Raw genomic sequence first — 15,325 nt, 5'->3', positions numbered from 1 at the left:
TTATATATGTTTTCATGTTTTGTCACTTTTCTGTCACTTTTCAGGAAAAAACATTTTTATTATTATATATAAATGAATTTTACAAAACCACAGTTACCGTTCTTTGGAAATAAGAGTAGATGTAAAGATATTATATTGAGAGAACTTAAGAAACTACCGAATGGTCTAACATTTGTAGATTTGTTCGGTGGAAGTTTCTATATATCCCATTTATGTCATACCGTATTTCCTGACTCAAAGATTATATGCAATGACTTCGACAACTATATGGACCGTCTCAAACATATTCCAGACACAAACAATATATTGAAAGAGTTAAAAGAAAAGATACCTATAGGTAAGATGGAACGTATACCATTAGATAAGAAAAATATTGTGAGAGAGGTTTTGAAAAAAGCAGAATATATAGACTGGGATAGTATATCTGCTAGACTATTATATAGTGGTTCTATAAGAGTTCATGACATTGAAACACTTATGTCAAACGTTTTATATCTTAACTATACAAATGTTTTCAAAGAGGACATAGAAAAATATATTGAGGGTATAGAGTTTGTGAGATGTCGTTGGACAGAGTTGTATGAAAAATATAAAGACAAGGAAAATGTTTTCTTTATAGTGGACCCGCCGTTCTATAACACATGGGATTTTCAATACCAAGTAGACTGGACTTTGAGAGACTCTTTAGAAACTTTAGACGTTATACATAACCATCCATGCTTTTACTTTACATCCGATAAAAGTGGTTTGGAAACCGTTATGAGATGGTTAGAGGACATACATGACTATGAGTTTATATATGACAAGATAGAATATGAGAGAGGTCCCATAAACTGGAGAAAGTGTCACAATAAAGAAATTTTATTAGTAAGTAAATGTGGTTTGAAATAGGACTACTTGTTTTAGGTTTTTTCCATTGTGTCATTTATTTATTTGACGTGGCAGAAAAGTACAGAGAATATGAAGATGAACCAATGCCTGCAAATGTTCAGCATATGTACTCGTAAGAGATATTTTTATCTAATATTAAATGGACGCACAGAACTTAGCGAATGCACAGCAACCTGGACAACCAAACCCAGAGAATATTCCAAATGAAGTTAGAATACAAACTGCAATGGCAAACTATGGTCAAGTGCCAACAGATGTACAAATGCAAACTGCCATGTCAAATGACGCTGCGTTAGGTTTGCCACCATGGTATGCAAATATGAGATGGAAAGAGTTTTATACAAACCCTGAAGTGGGATATAAACAACTTTATGCAGATGACGCGAACACAGGAGTTGACCCAGAATATGTTTTCTACCAGAGGAGAAACAGAATGTATGAGCTCCAGTTAAAGAATGCTATGGAACTCAACAGGAAACGTAAGAGACTAGGCGGACATTAGATTTTTACACGTAGTAAATGGGTTTCTTTGGAAGAATAGGAAACTTCTTTCGAAATGTTGGAAGAGGTATATGGAATGGAATAAAATCTGTCGGAAGAGGAATATGGAACGGTGTCAAAAATATTGGTAAAAGAGTAGGTCAGTTCGTTGGTATTATACCTAAAGACCCTGAACCAGAAGAGCAAGCTCCTGTTATACAACAGCCTGAACCTGCACCACAGTCTAGTTGGCAACCAAATCCAACACCTCAACCGTATTAAAAAATTATATTTTTATCGTTCGATAGTAGTTGTATATGAAACTAAGTTCTAAGTAAAACGCATGGTATAATGGAACTATTCTTTTTCTTCCATCTGTAGTAAACCATACTTGAAAGTCTGAAATACTTCCACTTGGTGGTTCGTATAACTTTGTAGGTTTTTCGTAAAAGTCATTTGCCAAGCATAAGAAAGAGTTTTGGGCGCCAGAAAATGAAGCATGAACAATAATAGCATCTTGGTCGAAAACATCTTTAAATAAATATGGTTCATCTCTTGCATATCGACTGTAGATATTTGCTAAAGGAAGTTCAACTTTCTGATTTAACATTCTTTGCAAATAATACCATGACATTGCAGTGAATTCTGTATATATTTGTTCGTCTTTATTTGGATTGTTTTCGTAGATTTGAAATGACACTTGTGAATTTTGTTTGTCATATACAATTCTCACATAAAGTGTGCTCTCGGTATTTGCATATTCATCAGCATATTTTGCATAACATGAATTTATTTTATCTTCTATATTTTTTAACGCAGTCTGTAGAGAAGATGAAAGGTCAACTTGTATTAGCTCAATTTCTTCCCACATTTTTCGTTGCCCTTTAGATATATAATCTATATGAAACCTTACAATAAATGGAAAACTTTTATCTTCTACAGACACAAATTTTATTCTTCGAAAGCCAATAGATTTAGTAACAGATGGGTCTCTTAACCATCTTAATGGGTAGTCAAAACGATAGCCTTCATGCTTTATAGTATCTAAGTCAAACTTTTGACCGACATTAGTAAAAAGTTCATCTAATGGTTTAGTTGTAGCAACTCTTGAATTTTCTTTTTCTATTGGTAGCATATTTTATCTATAATAAAAATGTCGAAAGATATAGCGTCTATGAGAGAAATACAACACAACCGACAACTCATTATGCAAGCTCTAAATAAGAACACAACAAACTTTTCAAACTATTCTAAGATATCTGAGTCATTGAAAGAAGGAAACTTAAAACTGACATTAAACCCTATGACAGATGAGTTTCTGTTTCAAGACAATAAGAACCATACTGTCTGTATAAATCCAACAAAAGGAACTTTAAACGAGAAACCTATAAATGAACTTCTTTTGAAAGCAGATGTTGAAAATAAAGCTGACAAAGAATATGTCATTGAAAAAGTTCAAGAAGAACATGACAGAGCAGAAGCAACATATGCAACAAAAGATGACGTTGAAAATAAAGCTGACAAAGAAACTGTAGATATGTTGGCACAAACGGTTTCAAGTCATGACAGAGCTTTAATGGAAGATGGACAACAGTTGAAAGAGCTTGACAAAGATGTTTCAAATAATAAGTGGAAGGTAAACTATTTGAATGAAACCGTAAATGGTCAGAAGCAGGAAATAATAAGAATGGAAGGTGAAATATCTGGAAAAGCTGACAAAGAAACTGTAGATATGTTGGCACAAACGGTTTCAAATAAAGCCGACAAAAATCATACACATACATCTTCTGAAATAACAGACTTAAACGTTAGCCTTGAAAATAAAGCAGATAAAACATATGTCAATGAAATATACCAAAGTTTAGTTGGAACAAAAAAAATATTGAAACTATTGTTGGTGACTTTTCTGTCAATGAAGAAAATAAATATTTTAGATGGCAGTTTCTACATTCCTTAAGGAATGGTATACGGTATAAACTCATTCCGAAAAATAACAATGAAATGTATGTAAGCTATAAAAAGAATGATGGTACACAAGTTAAAGTTCCATTAGACAACAACTGCTACTTAGACTTATATGGAGACGAACAAAAGAAATATTTAAGAGTTTATGAAATGGCAGATATGACATTAGCTGACCCAGCTCCAGCACCATATTATTATGACTATGGAGATATGTCGAAAACACCACATGTAGATGAACAAAAGCTAACATTATATTTAGATTATTATAGATATAAAAGATATAATGCAATAGAAAAAACGAGAATAGTATATTATTATGAAGATGACAGAAATAAATATTATAGTCAAGATTTTACCTACCCTGAAAACATAAGATTATATTATAAAAAATATTCTGACACAAACCAGAAGAAACCCGAAATAGTTGCACTATATTTTAAGTTCAAAAGAGACAATCCTATAATATCTCATATGTTTGATTTAATGAACCCAGTAGGTTCTATTTATACATCTATGGATGTGAGAGGTCCTCAAGTAATGTTTGGTGTTGGTGCATGGGAACAAATAGTCGACAGGTTTTTGTATTGTGCAAACTCTTCAAAGGAAACAGGTGGAAGTAAAACGATTTCAGGTGAAAATTTACCTGCACACAGTCATTATATAAATTTAAGTACATCTCAAGCAGGTTGGCATAAGCATAGATATTGGGATTGGTCAGGAATGACAAAAGGTCAAGGATATGATGTTAAAGAGGACGTTAAGTTTGCTATAAATTGTTACTGGGATGACACTCAGGGAGAAGGAAACCATACACATTTCGTTTCAGGATATACGCAAACAACGGGACAAAGTAAAGACTACATGCCACCTTACATGACAGTTTACGCATGGTATAGAATTGCTTAGTCGTCATTTTCAACTTCTTTAGCATATTCGTCAGGAGTTGTCTTATATTGTTAGGAACTGTCTTTGAAAGTATACCACCTTGAACTTTGACAAGTTTGAAACGAGGTCTGACAATAGTAGTTTTATCTTCTGCTTGCAGTGTGTACATTTTGCCATGTTTGCTAAAACTTCATAATATTCTCTTGTATACTTTCTTCTATTTTTACGAACACGAATGTGAGTACCTGTCGGTTCCCATTGTTGTCATAGTCAATAGTATTTTCATATGGGTCGCGTTAGGTATTTCTATTTTTACTTTGTCACCTTTCTGAAGTTTGAAGCCTGGCATTCTTTCTTTTTTGTCTCTTTGACTAAATTATTAAATATATAGTCTTTCTCTAAGTCAGGGTTTTTTTTCATTTCTTCGGGAGTGGTTTCCCAAACCTTTTTGTTTACGGTTATTGTAAATATTTAAAAACTTGTCTCATCTTTGCCTGGGTGAAGTGTCTATACTTGTCTCATATGAACATTTCATTTGCTTCACCACCTTGTGGGTTGGTTTAAGTCTCTTAACATTTTATACATCCGTCAATGACACCAAGAGCAGAATGGTTTTGGTCGACAATGAAATATTGGTTTACATTTTTTGAACGCAGATAGTTTTTTACATCATCTGATTTGAAAGAACTTTCACAGTCAGATGTCAGTTTTGTTGGATGGTATTTGTCAACGAATATTGTCATAGCAGTTTTCACATCTAAAATATTTTTGGACCATAATGGTATGGCTTCACAGTATCTTGTGTTTTGACCGACAAATATTAGCCAGTATGGTGGTCCATCTTCTCTATACCTCGGAATGTTTTCCAAGATATCCATAAACCATGCGTTCGGAGTTGAACTAAAGATTTTTATCATGAGTGCTTTCTTTGTCGCTTTAGAAACATAGGGGTCCTTGTTTGGATTCGTCATTTTTTACCCTGTAAGAAATGGGTTTATTTGGCGCATTAGCAGGAGTCGCATCCAGATTTTTGCCCGCAGTGGGAACAATAGCCAGAGGTGTATTTGGAGTTGGAAGGAAGATTTTGAGTACATTAGGTATACTTAAAGAGAAAGCACAACCTATTATACAAACTGTACAGAAAGGTTGGGATGTAGCACGAGATGCAACAAATCTTATTCCAAATCCTGAAACAAGAGGAAAAGTTCAAGGATGGATGGACAATGTAGGAAGACAAGCAGGAAATTATTATAACAAAGCAAATGACTACTATAACCAAGCAGGAAATTATATGGACCAAGGTGAAAGATTCTTTAACAGAGGATATAACCATGCACAACAGTGGGTAAACAATAACCAACCTCAACCGCCTCAAACGTGGAGAATGTAAAGTTTTTTATTGAGATGAAATGAACAATGCAGCATTGAGACAAATAAGTTCAAGATGGATTTGTCGGCTTCCAGCATTTAAACCACGTGTTTGTCAAGTTCTTCCTATACCTCAGGAAGTTTTAGACCGACTTAAAAAACCTAAACAACCAGTTGAAAACAAACCAAACTAAAATTTTTTACTGAGATGAAATGACTGAAGAAGTTGAAACGGTAGATTTGACACCACAAACAAAAAGTTCAGAACCATTGTCAAAACCTGTCAAAGAACTTACAGATGAAGAGAAAAATTCAATAATAGAAAGTGCCAGGTCTGGAAATACAAACCCTAACTATAAAGTCACTTTTCATAGAAATGGAACGGCTAGTATCTCAAAAAAGAAACAGACTCTCACAAATAAAATATTGAAGTCTGAAGGAGCTTTCGAGACAACAGATGGAAAAGTTTACTTCACTGACCAACAGTTCATTATAGAACATCTCATTGACTTAGAGTCGAAATATTCTAAACTTTACAACAAACACAAAAAGTTGAAAGGAAAACAAAAACAAATGGCATATGATATTTATGAAGATGTTGACGACACAACTGTTCCTGCAAGTGAAGTAAAGTCAGAGGAACCGAAAAGTGACGAAAAACCGATAGAAGAAGAAAAACCAAAAACTGAAGATAAACCAAAACCAAAGTTTAGTTTCCAAACTAAACCAAGTCAACCTTCATTAGCTGGTATGGGTTGGCGTCAAAGACTTATGGCAGCAGGCGGTTATGTAAAGTAAAGAGAAAAAAATATTTTTTTTATTTTTATAAAAATGCCCCCATATAGAATGGACAGAAAGTCTGCTAGAATAAAAGCAGAGTTACAAAGATATGGTTGGAGAGTTTCGAAGAAGTTTAAATATAGGAAGGGAAAGCCAATAAAAGTCTATGACAAATTGTCTGGTCTTCGCTACGAAATGGATTTGGAAACAGCACGTGCAAATTATCCAAACAGACTAGAGAGGTTAGAAGAAGAACGTCTTATGAACATGCCTTTCGATGTTAGTGAATCTCAAGTTGAAAGACACGACGGCTTTGCCAGATTCTATTGGAAACATGACGAACAATTGCATCCTTTGAGAAGGAAAAAAGGAAAAGGTGAAGACGCACATGCTCCCATGGAAAGAACAAGATATGCATATGAAAAGTATCGTGAAGTTCGTGCTAAAATTGGACAAGGTGGAGACTTTACAGTAAACTTTGACGAAGGAAAGAACAAAGAAGGCTTCATGGGTGTACTTGCTGCAATTCAAGACGGAAATAAGAAAGGACACAATCTCAGATTGACCATAACAGATTTGGATGGTCACATTTACTATGCACATGGCAATGAACAAACAGCCGCAAAACTTCTTGACGCTTTCAAGACTACAAAGAGAGAACAAATGGTTGACTCCGACTCAGACATTTTGAATGCAATTGAAGGAATTGCAAGTGTCACGTTCGAATGGTACCAACATAACCCTCAAGCAGTCAGACAACATGCTGGATACTTCCCGTTCATAAATAAGTCTGACATTGACTTGACAAGGTATGGAATTTACAATTCAATTGAAACAATTGTCAACGAACCTTGCATTCTTACATGTCTCAGGAACTCTGGTCTTGTTACAGATGAGAAGATGAAGTATCTTGAGTCATGTGTGAAGACAAGGTACATTCTCAGAGGTCAATTGGCAAAAATTGCACCGTTGGCAAATGTCAATATCCGAGTCAACATACCTACAGCTAAAGGTTCTTCACATGACGACTATGTTGTTGACAAAGACTTACCATGGTTGAAGATTGTAATTTGCCACAACCACTTCATGTTGAACGAAAGTCTTACAAACCCATTCTTTGGTAAAAGTAAGTGCAACATTGTCAGAGCTGTAAACATTCTTTTCGAGAAAGGTTTGTTGGAACCAATTCCAGATGACAAGCTGACAGAAACTTTTGTACCAAAAGACGAAACAAACTTTTCATTGTTAGCAAGACCAAAAGTTGTTCCAGACAAAGTTCTAGTACAAAAGAAGTACACAGTTCCACAAGGAGTTGGTTTGTTCGGATACCAACCTGAACCAGAAGAACTTCCAATGAGGTTGCAAGAACTTCAAGATGCTATAAACAAACTTCCATTGAGACATCCAATTGACGTCAAATTGTATTGGAGAGCATCTGAGTTAGGTCAGAAGGTTTTGTATGAGACAGGTTGCTTCGACGATGTTTATGAGATAACAGGAGAAGTTTCGCAGAAGATAAGAGACTCACTTGAATTTCCACAAACTGGACCAATTGGTTGCGACAAGTTCGACTCAAACGAAAAGATATACTATGTCGACCTTAACGCTGCGTACATGAGGTTTGTCCAATATATTCCAACTGGAATTCCAAACGAAGATGGTGAGTTCCCTGGAAGGAACTATACAGTTGGAAAAGTCATACAACAACTGTATGATATTAGGAAAGCTTCAAACCCCAAACTTGCAATGACACTCAAATTGCTTATGAATTCGACATGGGGATATTCCATTAAGAAACCTCAAGAGATGAAGAGTAAACATTATGAGAAGGTCGACAACTTTGTTGAAAGGTTTTCTCCTTTTGTTTTGAAGTACGAATTCACTCAAGGTCAAAGTGGCTTAGTAACCACATTAAAACCTATTGTCGAACATTGGTCTTACCCTCAGTTCGCAAAGGCAGTCCTTGACAACTACAACAAATTCTTCTCCGAAGTCAAATCGAAAGTCAAGGTTTACTATGAGAACATTGACGCACTCATGACGAACGAAGAAGGATACAACAAACTCATTGAAATGGGTATGGTCGGTGAAAAGATGGGCTGTTTTAAGCTAGATAAGGTATTTTCCGAAGTTCATGTAATATCGAAAAGGAAATATTGGGGCATACTTGAAGACGGCACAGAAATAAAACATTGCATGAAGTAAAATTAGTTTTAAAACAATATATTTTTACATATATTAAATGCTTCAGGTTGAAAAACAAAGAACAAAAGTAGCAGATACAAAACCGTTAGACTATATCTTTACAAATGCTGGTAGGACTATTTCAGATGAAGAAATTTCATCCCGAGCATACAGGTTTGACTATCCAATTCGTTGGCTTCAAAGTCCTTCAGATGCAAAGGCAATAGGATTTAGAAGAGTTTTGTTTTCAAATAGAACTAACGCATTTATGTTCACAGTATATTTTCATGGGCAGTATGAAGGTCATGATGGTCTAATAGACAAATTTGACGAAATGAGAATCTTTACAGTTCGTTCAGACGAAAGTCTTGAGAAAACTCTAAATGACTTTCAAACTCAAATAAACAAATATTATTGGGAATTTCAAGAAAAATACAACTCTTTACTAAATGGAACATACTATCTGAAACTAGAATATGACAAGATGAACTCCACCGTTTCATTTCAAAAGATTGAAATTAACCCTCCAAGAGATACAGAGTTTTTATTTTGGGAAGTAGACAAACGTTCTTGGGCACAATTTCTTCGGTTACTAAACCAGAACGAACCATTACCACCAGATGGTCCATTTAAATTTATACTTCCACCAGCAGATTTGATGGTTTATAGAAACGTGTTTGACCCTCAAAATGTTATGTGTCATGCAAGTTTCAGTTCAAGCAACAATAGTTTTCTATGTATTGGTAAGGACTTTTATGACTTTGCTTCTAAATTCTACGAACCACCTAGTAACAGTTTCTCTGACTTTCAAGTTTGGTTCACAACAAATGGTGTGCAACATATTATTCCATTGTACTGTGACTTTTATCTCGAATTGTCTTTCATATATAACTACGGAAAAGTGCTGAAAAAGTATTGAAAAATACTTTTAGGGTAGAAGGGTATATCTAACCTCTTTTCTAACCTCTTTTCTAACCTCTTTTCTACCATCGTAGAAAACTCATGAAAACAATTTATTTTTAACATTTCCTTAAGATAGAAAAAATAATGTTTAGGGTAGAAGGGTATATCTACCCCGTTTTCTAACCTCTTTTCTAACCTCTTTTCTACCCATTGTACTGTGACTTTTATCTCGAATTGTCTTTCATATATAACTACGGAAAAGTGCTGAAAAAGTATTGAAAAATACTTTTAGGGTAGAAGGGTATATCTAACCTCTTTTCTAACCTCTTTTCTACCCATTGTACTGTGACTTTTATCTCGAATTGTCTTTCATATATAACTACGGAAAAGTGCTGAAAAAGTATTGAAAAATACTTTTAGGGTAGAAGGGTATATCTACCCCGTTTTCTAACCTCTTTTCTAACCTCTTTTCTACCCATTGTACTGTGACTTTTATCTCGAATTGTCTTTCATATATAACTACGGAAAAGTGCTGAAAAAGTATTGAAAAATACTTTTAGGGTAGAAGGGTATATCTAACCTCTTTTCTAACCTCTTTTCTACCCTCTTTATTTATAACCGTTTTACATGGTAAACATTGTGAATTCGTGAGATTCTAAACAGCTTCGTAGCTTCGATTTCCTCTGTCAGTATGTCAAAAGTTTTCACAATATTGAATGTATCTTTATATTTCTTCTTGACATCAGATAATAGGAAATCGTCAACTGTTGGATAGTTTTTGTTTAGAAATGCCAATATGTCCATTTTATCTTCTGCTGGTTTCTCTACTTCTTTCTTTAAGTCAGCATAGTCGTTTCTCATACGTTCTATCTCTTTGACGGAGTAGTTATATTTCCTTATTGCTGCTTTACATTTAGAACATTGTGGGTTCATTTTTGCGTTATACATTGAAATTTGACCTGCTAGAACAACTAAGGCGTCAATGGTTTTCTTTAACTCAAAAGTTGTTGGTTTTATTTGTCCATTCCATACTTTACCTCTTCTATCTTTATTTCTTATCTGCCATACACATTTTGCAACTAATGAAACAAAGTTGTCGTAGGTCTTAAACTCCTCCGATTTATATATGTCAGAAACATTCTTATATACCATATCGCAATCTTTGTCCATAACCTTATGGTTGCAATGATATCCTAGAAACTCATAATTTACTTTACGTATGAACTTCTTTATTTCAACTGAGTCAGTTGTTTTTACTTCTATTTCATCGAATTCAGGAATAGTGAGCTTTTGTTGTTGGATTTCAGGCAATTTGGGTAAATGGTCAATAATGTCCTGCATGTCGTAAAGATACTGTTCATTTTCTTCATCTTTCGCACAACAGTCTAAATTACTTGTTAAAAGTTCTTGCTTTATTCTTTGTATTTCTGTCTCAAAAGTATATGAAGAAGGAATGAAGCTTTTCATCTCTACTAACATAGATGTTGGATTCATAACTAAAGAGTTTGGTGAAGTTGTTGCTAACATGTTCTTACAATAAAAATAAAAAAATAAATAAAAATAAAGTTAGTTTTATTTTTTCTATCTTAAGGAAATTCATGAAAATTCATGAGTTTTGTGTGTTTTAGACCATGTTAGAAAAGAGGTTAGAAAAGAGGTTAGAAAACGGGGTAGATATACCCTTCTACCCTAAACTTTATTTTTTCTACCCTAAACATTATTTTTGCTGAATTCAGCACAAAATTCATGAGTTTTGTGTGTTTTTGACCATGTTAGAAAAGAGGTTAGAAAAGAGGTTAGAAAACGGGGTAGATATACCCTTCTACCCTAAACATTATTTTTGCTGAAAACAGTGAAGCACAGCGAGACAGACTTTTTTCGGGGTCGCCAAAACTCTATGAAAACCGTAAAAATTTGCCAAATGGTTTGAGAGGAAATTCTGTATAAAATTCATGAGTTTTGTGTGTTTTAGACCATGTTAGAAAAGAGGTTAGAAAAGAGGTTAGATATACCCTTCTACCCTAAACTTTATTTTTGCCGAATTCTGTATAAAATTCATGAGTTTTGGTTGAAAGAATACGGTGGAGCCAAAAGTGGCTCGACCTCAAAACAAGCATTTTGTGAAGAATATAGCAACAGTCTGAATTCCGGCGGTTGCATATTTTTAAGTAAAATTCATGAGTTTTGTGTGTTTTAGACCATGTTAGAAAAGAGGTTAGAAAAGAGGTTAGAAAAGAGGTTAGATATACCCTTCTACCCTAAACTTTATTTTTGCCGAATTCTGTATAAAATTCATGAGTTTTCACAAAATGAAAAAATAACGTTAGTTTTATTTTTATTTATTTTCTCCAGATACCAAGCATATCATTGGTTTGAAAACCAAAGCACACAAGAACTTTTAGAAGAATTTCCTCATATGATTGCTTCCCTCGGAAAACCGAGAGAAGAGATTCCGTACGAAAATCGTAAAAATTTGGCTCCTGGTTTGAGAGGTTGGTATGTACATAGACTATTAGTAAATGCTGTAGCAATGTGGGCTTCACCTCGTTATGCTTGTTATATTTGCAAACTTCTTGACGAACTTCACAGACAAGAACGTGAAGAAATGGAAAAGAAACTTCAAGCAAAAGATGAAGTCATTGAAGCAAAAGATAAAAGCATACAGAAAAGAATACCGCGTTCAGTACCAAAAGGAAAGGAAAAGAACTATAAGTATATGATTTATACTGAAGAGTTGGAGAATGAAGAAGACAGAGATATGGTTATGTTGCATTTAGTCAGAAGAAACAACAAAAGCTTTTACGACCTTGCTAAGATTTACAAATCTGACAGAAATTGGTTCTATCGCGAAAACTTACCGATTTCAATGACACCGAATGAACAAGTTAAACAAATAGTTCAAGATACTTTACCTCAAACACACTATGATATTAAAGGTTGTACAATTTTTACCTTCAAAGAAGATTTGCCATTGTTAAAGGAAAAAATAACAGAATATTTCGACAACTTCAAACAAGTAGGGTAAATTTCAATCTTTATTTTTCAAGCTTGACTTCAAATGGCTCAGGTAGCTCTATACGGTAAATTGCCTCGTCAAATCCTTCTGGCATTCCAAGTTCTTCCATCCGACAGGAAAATATTTTCCCGACAACTGGAAGAGTTCTTCCTTCCGACAGGAAAATATTTTCCCGACAACTGGAAAAAAATTTCCCGACAACTGGAAAAAATTTTCCCGACAACTGGAAAATATTTTTCTGAAGGTCGACCAAAAAGTTCTCAATTTTCGAAAATTTGAATGCTTTACGGACGGACAACTGGAAAATTTTTCCATCCGACAGGAAAAGTTCTTCCTTCCGACAGGAAAAGTTCTTCCTTCCGACAGGACACAAACGGATGACTGACGTCAGTCAGTAAATTTTATCGTCCAGCCTTACAAATGTAAACTCCTATCGTTCTATTTTCTTCACTAGGGTCTAACACCAAAGTAAATATGTACATGAAATTTCACTGCATAAAAGGAAAAAACCTGCGCGAATCGGGATTTGAACCGAGGTCTTCGACACCTGTAACGAGGTAGTCCATACCACTGAGCTATGAGCCGCTTGCATATTTTTAAGTAAAATATAGTATATTTGCCATTGTTAAAGGAAAAAATAACAGAGTATTTCGACAACTTCAAAGAGGAAGAGTAAATTTCAATCTTTATTTTTCAAGCTTGACTTCAGATGGCTCAGGTAGCTCTATAAGGTAAATTGCCTCGTCAAATCCTTCTGGCATTCCAAGTTCTTCCATCCGACAGGAAAATATTTTCCCGACAACTGGAAAAATTTTTCCCGACAACTGGAAAATATTTTTCTGAAGGTCGACCAAAAAGTTCTCAATTTTCGAAAATTTGAATGCTTTACGGACGGACAACTGGAAAAAAATTTCCCGACAACTGGAAAAAAATTTCCCGACAACTGGAAAAGTTCTTCCTTCCGACAGGATACAAACGGATGACTGACGTTCCTCTTCCTGAATGCCTTCCAAAGCCAGAAGAACCGACAACCCCAGCACCACAACAGACTTACTAAGACTAAACATTTAATTTTCAAGCTTGACTTTTTACAATTTGAACTTTGTTTGCGTAGATATGAATTCTGAAAGAAGTATGAGGGTCTTGTATGACTTTATACTTCTCCCATAGTTCATATCTGTCAAACTTACCTGCCATGGACTCTTTCATAAGTTCCATGAAATCGTCTTCGGACAATCCTGGGAAAAGTATTATGTCAGTAAGTATTCTCTTTACATCCTTACTTAAACTCTTGGCTGTCTGTACACAAATGACAACTGAAATGTTAAAGTGTCTGAGCTTCTTAAGAATTCGACACATATCTTGTTCTCTATTCTTTAACAAAGGATGAGAAGCAAAGTCATCTAAGATAAGAAGACACCTATGGGGGTAAGTCTTCCAATCGTAAGATTGCAATTTCTTCGAAATGTATTCTATCTCTTTCTGTTTGTTTCTGAAGTGTTTCTTCTCTAATATTCTCTGCATTTCCTCATTTGGGTCTTTGAACTTAGAATTTATATACTCATTTATAGCATTATACTTCAAAACTCTTCTTTGGTACTTCTTTATCCAATCTAACAACTCAGAGTCTTTTATACATACTAACTTAGACTTCTTTATAATATCTTTGAACGAATTGACGGTTTGGTCAAATTGACCAGAAGTCGAACAAATAACAACCAACTCATAGAATGGGTTCTTCTCATCTAGTTCTTGTTGTTGTGCAGCCATTTTAAGATAAGTGAAAGTCTTACCCGACCCAGGTGGTGCAATTAGACCTGTTATACCATTCTGAGCAAATAAGAACTTGTCATGTATAGGTTTTATCTGAGCATTTTCTAACTTCCTCTTGTTCTTATTTAAAACATTCTCAAATTTTTTGTCAATGTCAGCAAACTTTTTTTCTAACATATTTTTAGAAAAATTAAAATTTTTATCTTTTAGAAAATGTCTAGCGATTTCGCTATCTATATTCGAGACAAACTTTTTGACAGTAAAACATCTGTCGACCATAAAATCTTACATAGTGTAAACAAGAAAGGTGAATTTGTTCTAAAGTTCTGTTTCTGTGAATATGACAAGAACCATAAAACATTAAGCAGAGCAGTCTTTAAGTTTGTCAATGACAGACTTGTTGACAGAGATGACGCCGATTGGAAAGATGAAGTCCAACAAAAATTCTTAGAATGCAAAGATGACACATGCGCTGTTCTTGAAGATGAAATAGAAAACAGAATAGAAGAGCTATTAAAGGACAAAGAACTTTTACAAAAATATGGTTCTGAGAAGTTTGACATAACTCCACCAGAAAAGAAGAAGAGAGAAAAGAAAGAAAAGAAAGTAGAAGAAGAGAAGAAAGAACCTGAACCAGAGCCAGTTCCACCGAAGAAGAAATTTGACATGTAAAAATAAAATTTTATTTTTAGAACATTTCTGGGTCAATGTCAATGTTCTCTTCCTCTTTAGGAGCAAACACTGGCTTAGACTCTAAAATCTTTTTACCCAATTTACCTTGAACTTCTACAACTTTAGACTCATAATATTCATAGTCGTCTGCCTTCTTTGGTTCATAAGGTATAACAAGTTTGTATGCTTTGCCTTCTTTAAGGTTTGAGAACTTTCTGTCAAAATTTTCTTTGACTGTTAACAAACCTTCTATGTCTAAGTCTTCAAATTTCGCACCATTTTTAGTCACAATAGCAAACTTAACTGGTTCGATGTTCCAAACTTTGCTGAATGAAGACTTTTCAAAATGGTAGAAGTAAACATTCAAATATGTGAATGGGTCTAGTTCTTCTTTAAGTCCTGACATAT

General features: G+C 34.4%; 13 protein-coding genes across 13 annotated transcripts, besides 1 other annotated feature; 10 read left to right on the top strand and 3 right to left on the bottom strand.

Moving 5' to 3' along the window:
* Nucleotides 1-72: 72 nt before the first annotated feature.
* On the top strand, nt 73-803 carry TVAGG3_0453900 (phage tail repeat-like family; the record flags this gene model as incomplete). Its single annotated transcript, XM_051234746.1, has 1 exon — nt 73-803. A coding segment is annotated over one exon (731 nt), but the record flags the coding sequence as incomplete, so codon positions are not given.
* A 227-nt stretch (nt 804-1,030) lies between these two features.
* Nucleotides 1,031-1,393, top strand: TVAGG3_0453890 (uncharacterized protein; the record flags this gene model as incomplete). Its single annotated transcript, XM_051234745.1, has 1 exon — nt 1,031-1,393. One exon carries the CDS (start codon nt 1,031-1,033, stop codon nt 1,391-1,393), a length of 363 nt encoding a protein of 120 aa, XP_051104475.1.
* Nucleotides 1,394-1,410: 17 nt separating this feature from the next.
* On the top strand, nt 1,411-1,653 carry TVAGG3_0453880 (serine threonine-protein phosphatase family; the record flags this gene model as incomplete). Its single annotated transcript, XM_051234744.1, has 1 exon — nt 1,411-1,653. The coding sequence occupies one exon, from the start codon at nt 1,411-1,413 to the stop codon at nt 1,651-1,653; it is 243 nt and encodes an 80-aa protein (XP_051104474.1).
* A 4-nt stretch (nt 1,654-1,657) lies between these two features.
* On the bottom strand, nt 1,658-1,981 carry TVAGG3_0453870 (uncharacterized protein; the record flags this gene model as incomplete). The annotated part of the gene is made up of 1 exon (XM_051234743.1): nt 1,658-1,981. One exon carries the CDS (start codon nt 1,979-1,981, stop codon nt 1,658-1,660), a length of 324 nt encoding a protein of 107 aa, XP_051104473.1.
* Nucleotides 1,982-3,142: 1,161 nt separating this feature from the next.
* Nucleotides 3,143-15,325: part of a mobile genetic element that runs on past the window's edge.
* Nucleotides 3,373-4,242, top strand: TVAGG3_0453860 (phage tail repeat-like family; the record flags this gene model as incomplete). The annotated part of the gene is made up of 1 exon (XM_051234742.1): nt 3,373-4,242. The coding sequence occupies one exon, from the start codon at nt 3,373-3,375 to the stop codon at nt 4,240-4,242; it is 870 nt and encodes a 289-aa protein (XP_051104472.1).
* TVAGG3_0453850 (phage tail repeat-like family) lies at nt 5,803-6,387 on the top strand (the record flags this gene model as incomplete). The annotated part of the gene is made up of 1 exon (XM_051234741.1): nt 5,803-6,387. One exon carries the CDS (start codon nt 5,803-5,805, stop codon nt 6,385-6,387), a length of 585 nt encoding a protein of 194 aa, XP_051104471.1.
* On the top strand, nt 6,436-8,574 carry TVAGG3_0453840 (DNA/RNA polymerases family; the record flags this gene model as incomplete). The annotated part of the gene is made up of 1 exon (XM_051234740.1): nt 6,436-8,574. One exon carries the CDS (start codon nt 6,436-6,438, stop codon nt 8,572-8,574), a length of 2,139 nt encoding a protein of 712 aa, XP_051104470.1.
* Nucleotides 8,612-9,472, top strand: TVAGG3_0453830 (uncharacterized protein; the record flags this gene model as incomplete). Its single annotated transcript, XM_051234739.1, has 1 exon — nt 8,612-9,472. The coding sequence occupies one exon, from the start codon at nt 8,612-8,614 to the stop codon at nt 9,470-9,472; it is 861 nt and encodes a 286-aa protein (XP_051104469.1).
* On the bottom strand, nt 10,069-10,983 carry TVAGG3_0453820 (organellar and viral DNA polymerase type B; the record flags this gene model as incomplete). Its single annotated transcript, XM_001301150.1, has 1 exon — nt 10,069-10,983. The coding sequence occupies one exon, from the start codon at nt 10,981-10,983 to the stop codon at nt 10,069-10,071; it is 915 nt and encodes a 304-aa protein (XP_001301151.1).
* TVAGG3_0453810 (KilA, N-terminal/APSES-type HTH, DNA-binding family) lies at nt 11,873-12,481 on the top strand (the record flags this gene model as incomplete). The annotated part of the gene is made up of 1 exon (XM_051234738.1): nt 11,873-12,481. The coding sequence occupies one exon, from the start codon at nt 11,873-11,875 to the stop codon at nt 12,479-12,481; it is 609 nt and encodes a 202-aa protein (XP_051104468.1).
* Nucleotides 13,353-13,529, top strand: TVAGG3_0453800 (uncharacterized protein; the record flags this gene model as incomplete). The annotated part of the gene is made up of 1 exon (XM_001301151.1): nt 13,353-13,529. The coding sequence occupies one exon, from the start codon at nt 13,353-13,355 to the stop codon at nt 13,527-13,529; it is 177 nt and encodes a 58-aa protein (XP_001301152.1).
* TVAGG3_0453790 (protein of unknown function, DUF4106 family) lies at nt 13,547-14,422 on the bottom strand (the record flags this gene model as incomplete). Its single annotated transcript, XM_001301152.2, has 1 exon — nt 13,547-14,422. The coding sequence occupies one exon, from the start codon at nt 14,420-14,422 to the stop codon at nt 13,547-13,549; it is 876 nt and encodes a 291-aa protein (XP_001301153.1).
* Nucleotides 14,459-14,917, top strand: TVAGG3_0453780 (uncharacterized protein; the record flags this gene model as incomplete). Its single annotated transcript, XM_001301153.2, has 1 exon — nt 14,459-14,917. The coding sequence occupies one exon, from the start codon at nt 14,459-14,461 to the stop codon at nt 14,915-14,917; it is 459 nt and encodes a 152-aa protein (XP_001301154.2).

Source organism: Trichomonas vaginalis, chromosome V, assembly GCF_026262505.1.
Source record: "Trichomonas vaginalis G3 chromosome V, whole genome shotgun sequence".
NCBI lineage: Eukaryota > Parabasalia > Trichomonadida > Trichomonadidae > Trichomonas > Trichomonas vaginalis.
The sequence above is the reverse complement of the archived record's forward strand: the minus strand, read 5'-3'. Positions and strand labels throughout refer to the sequence as shown.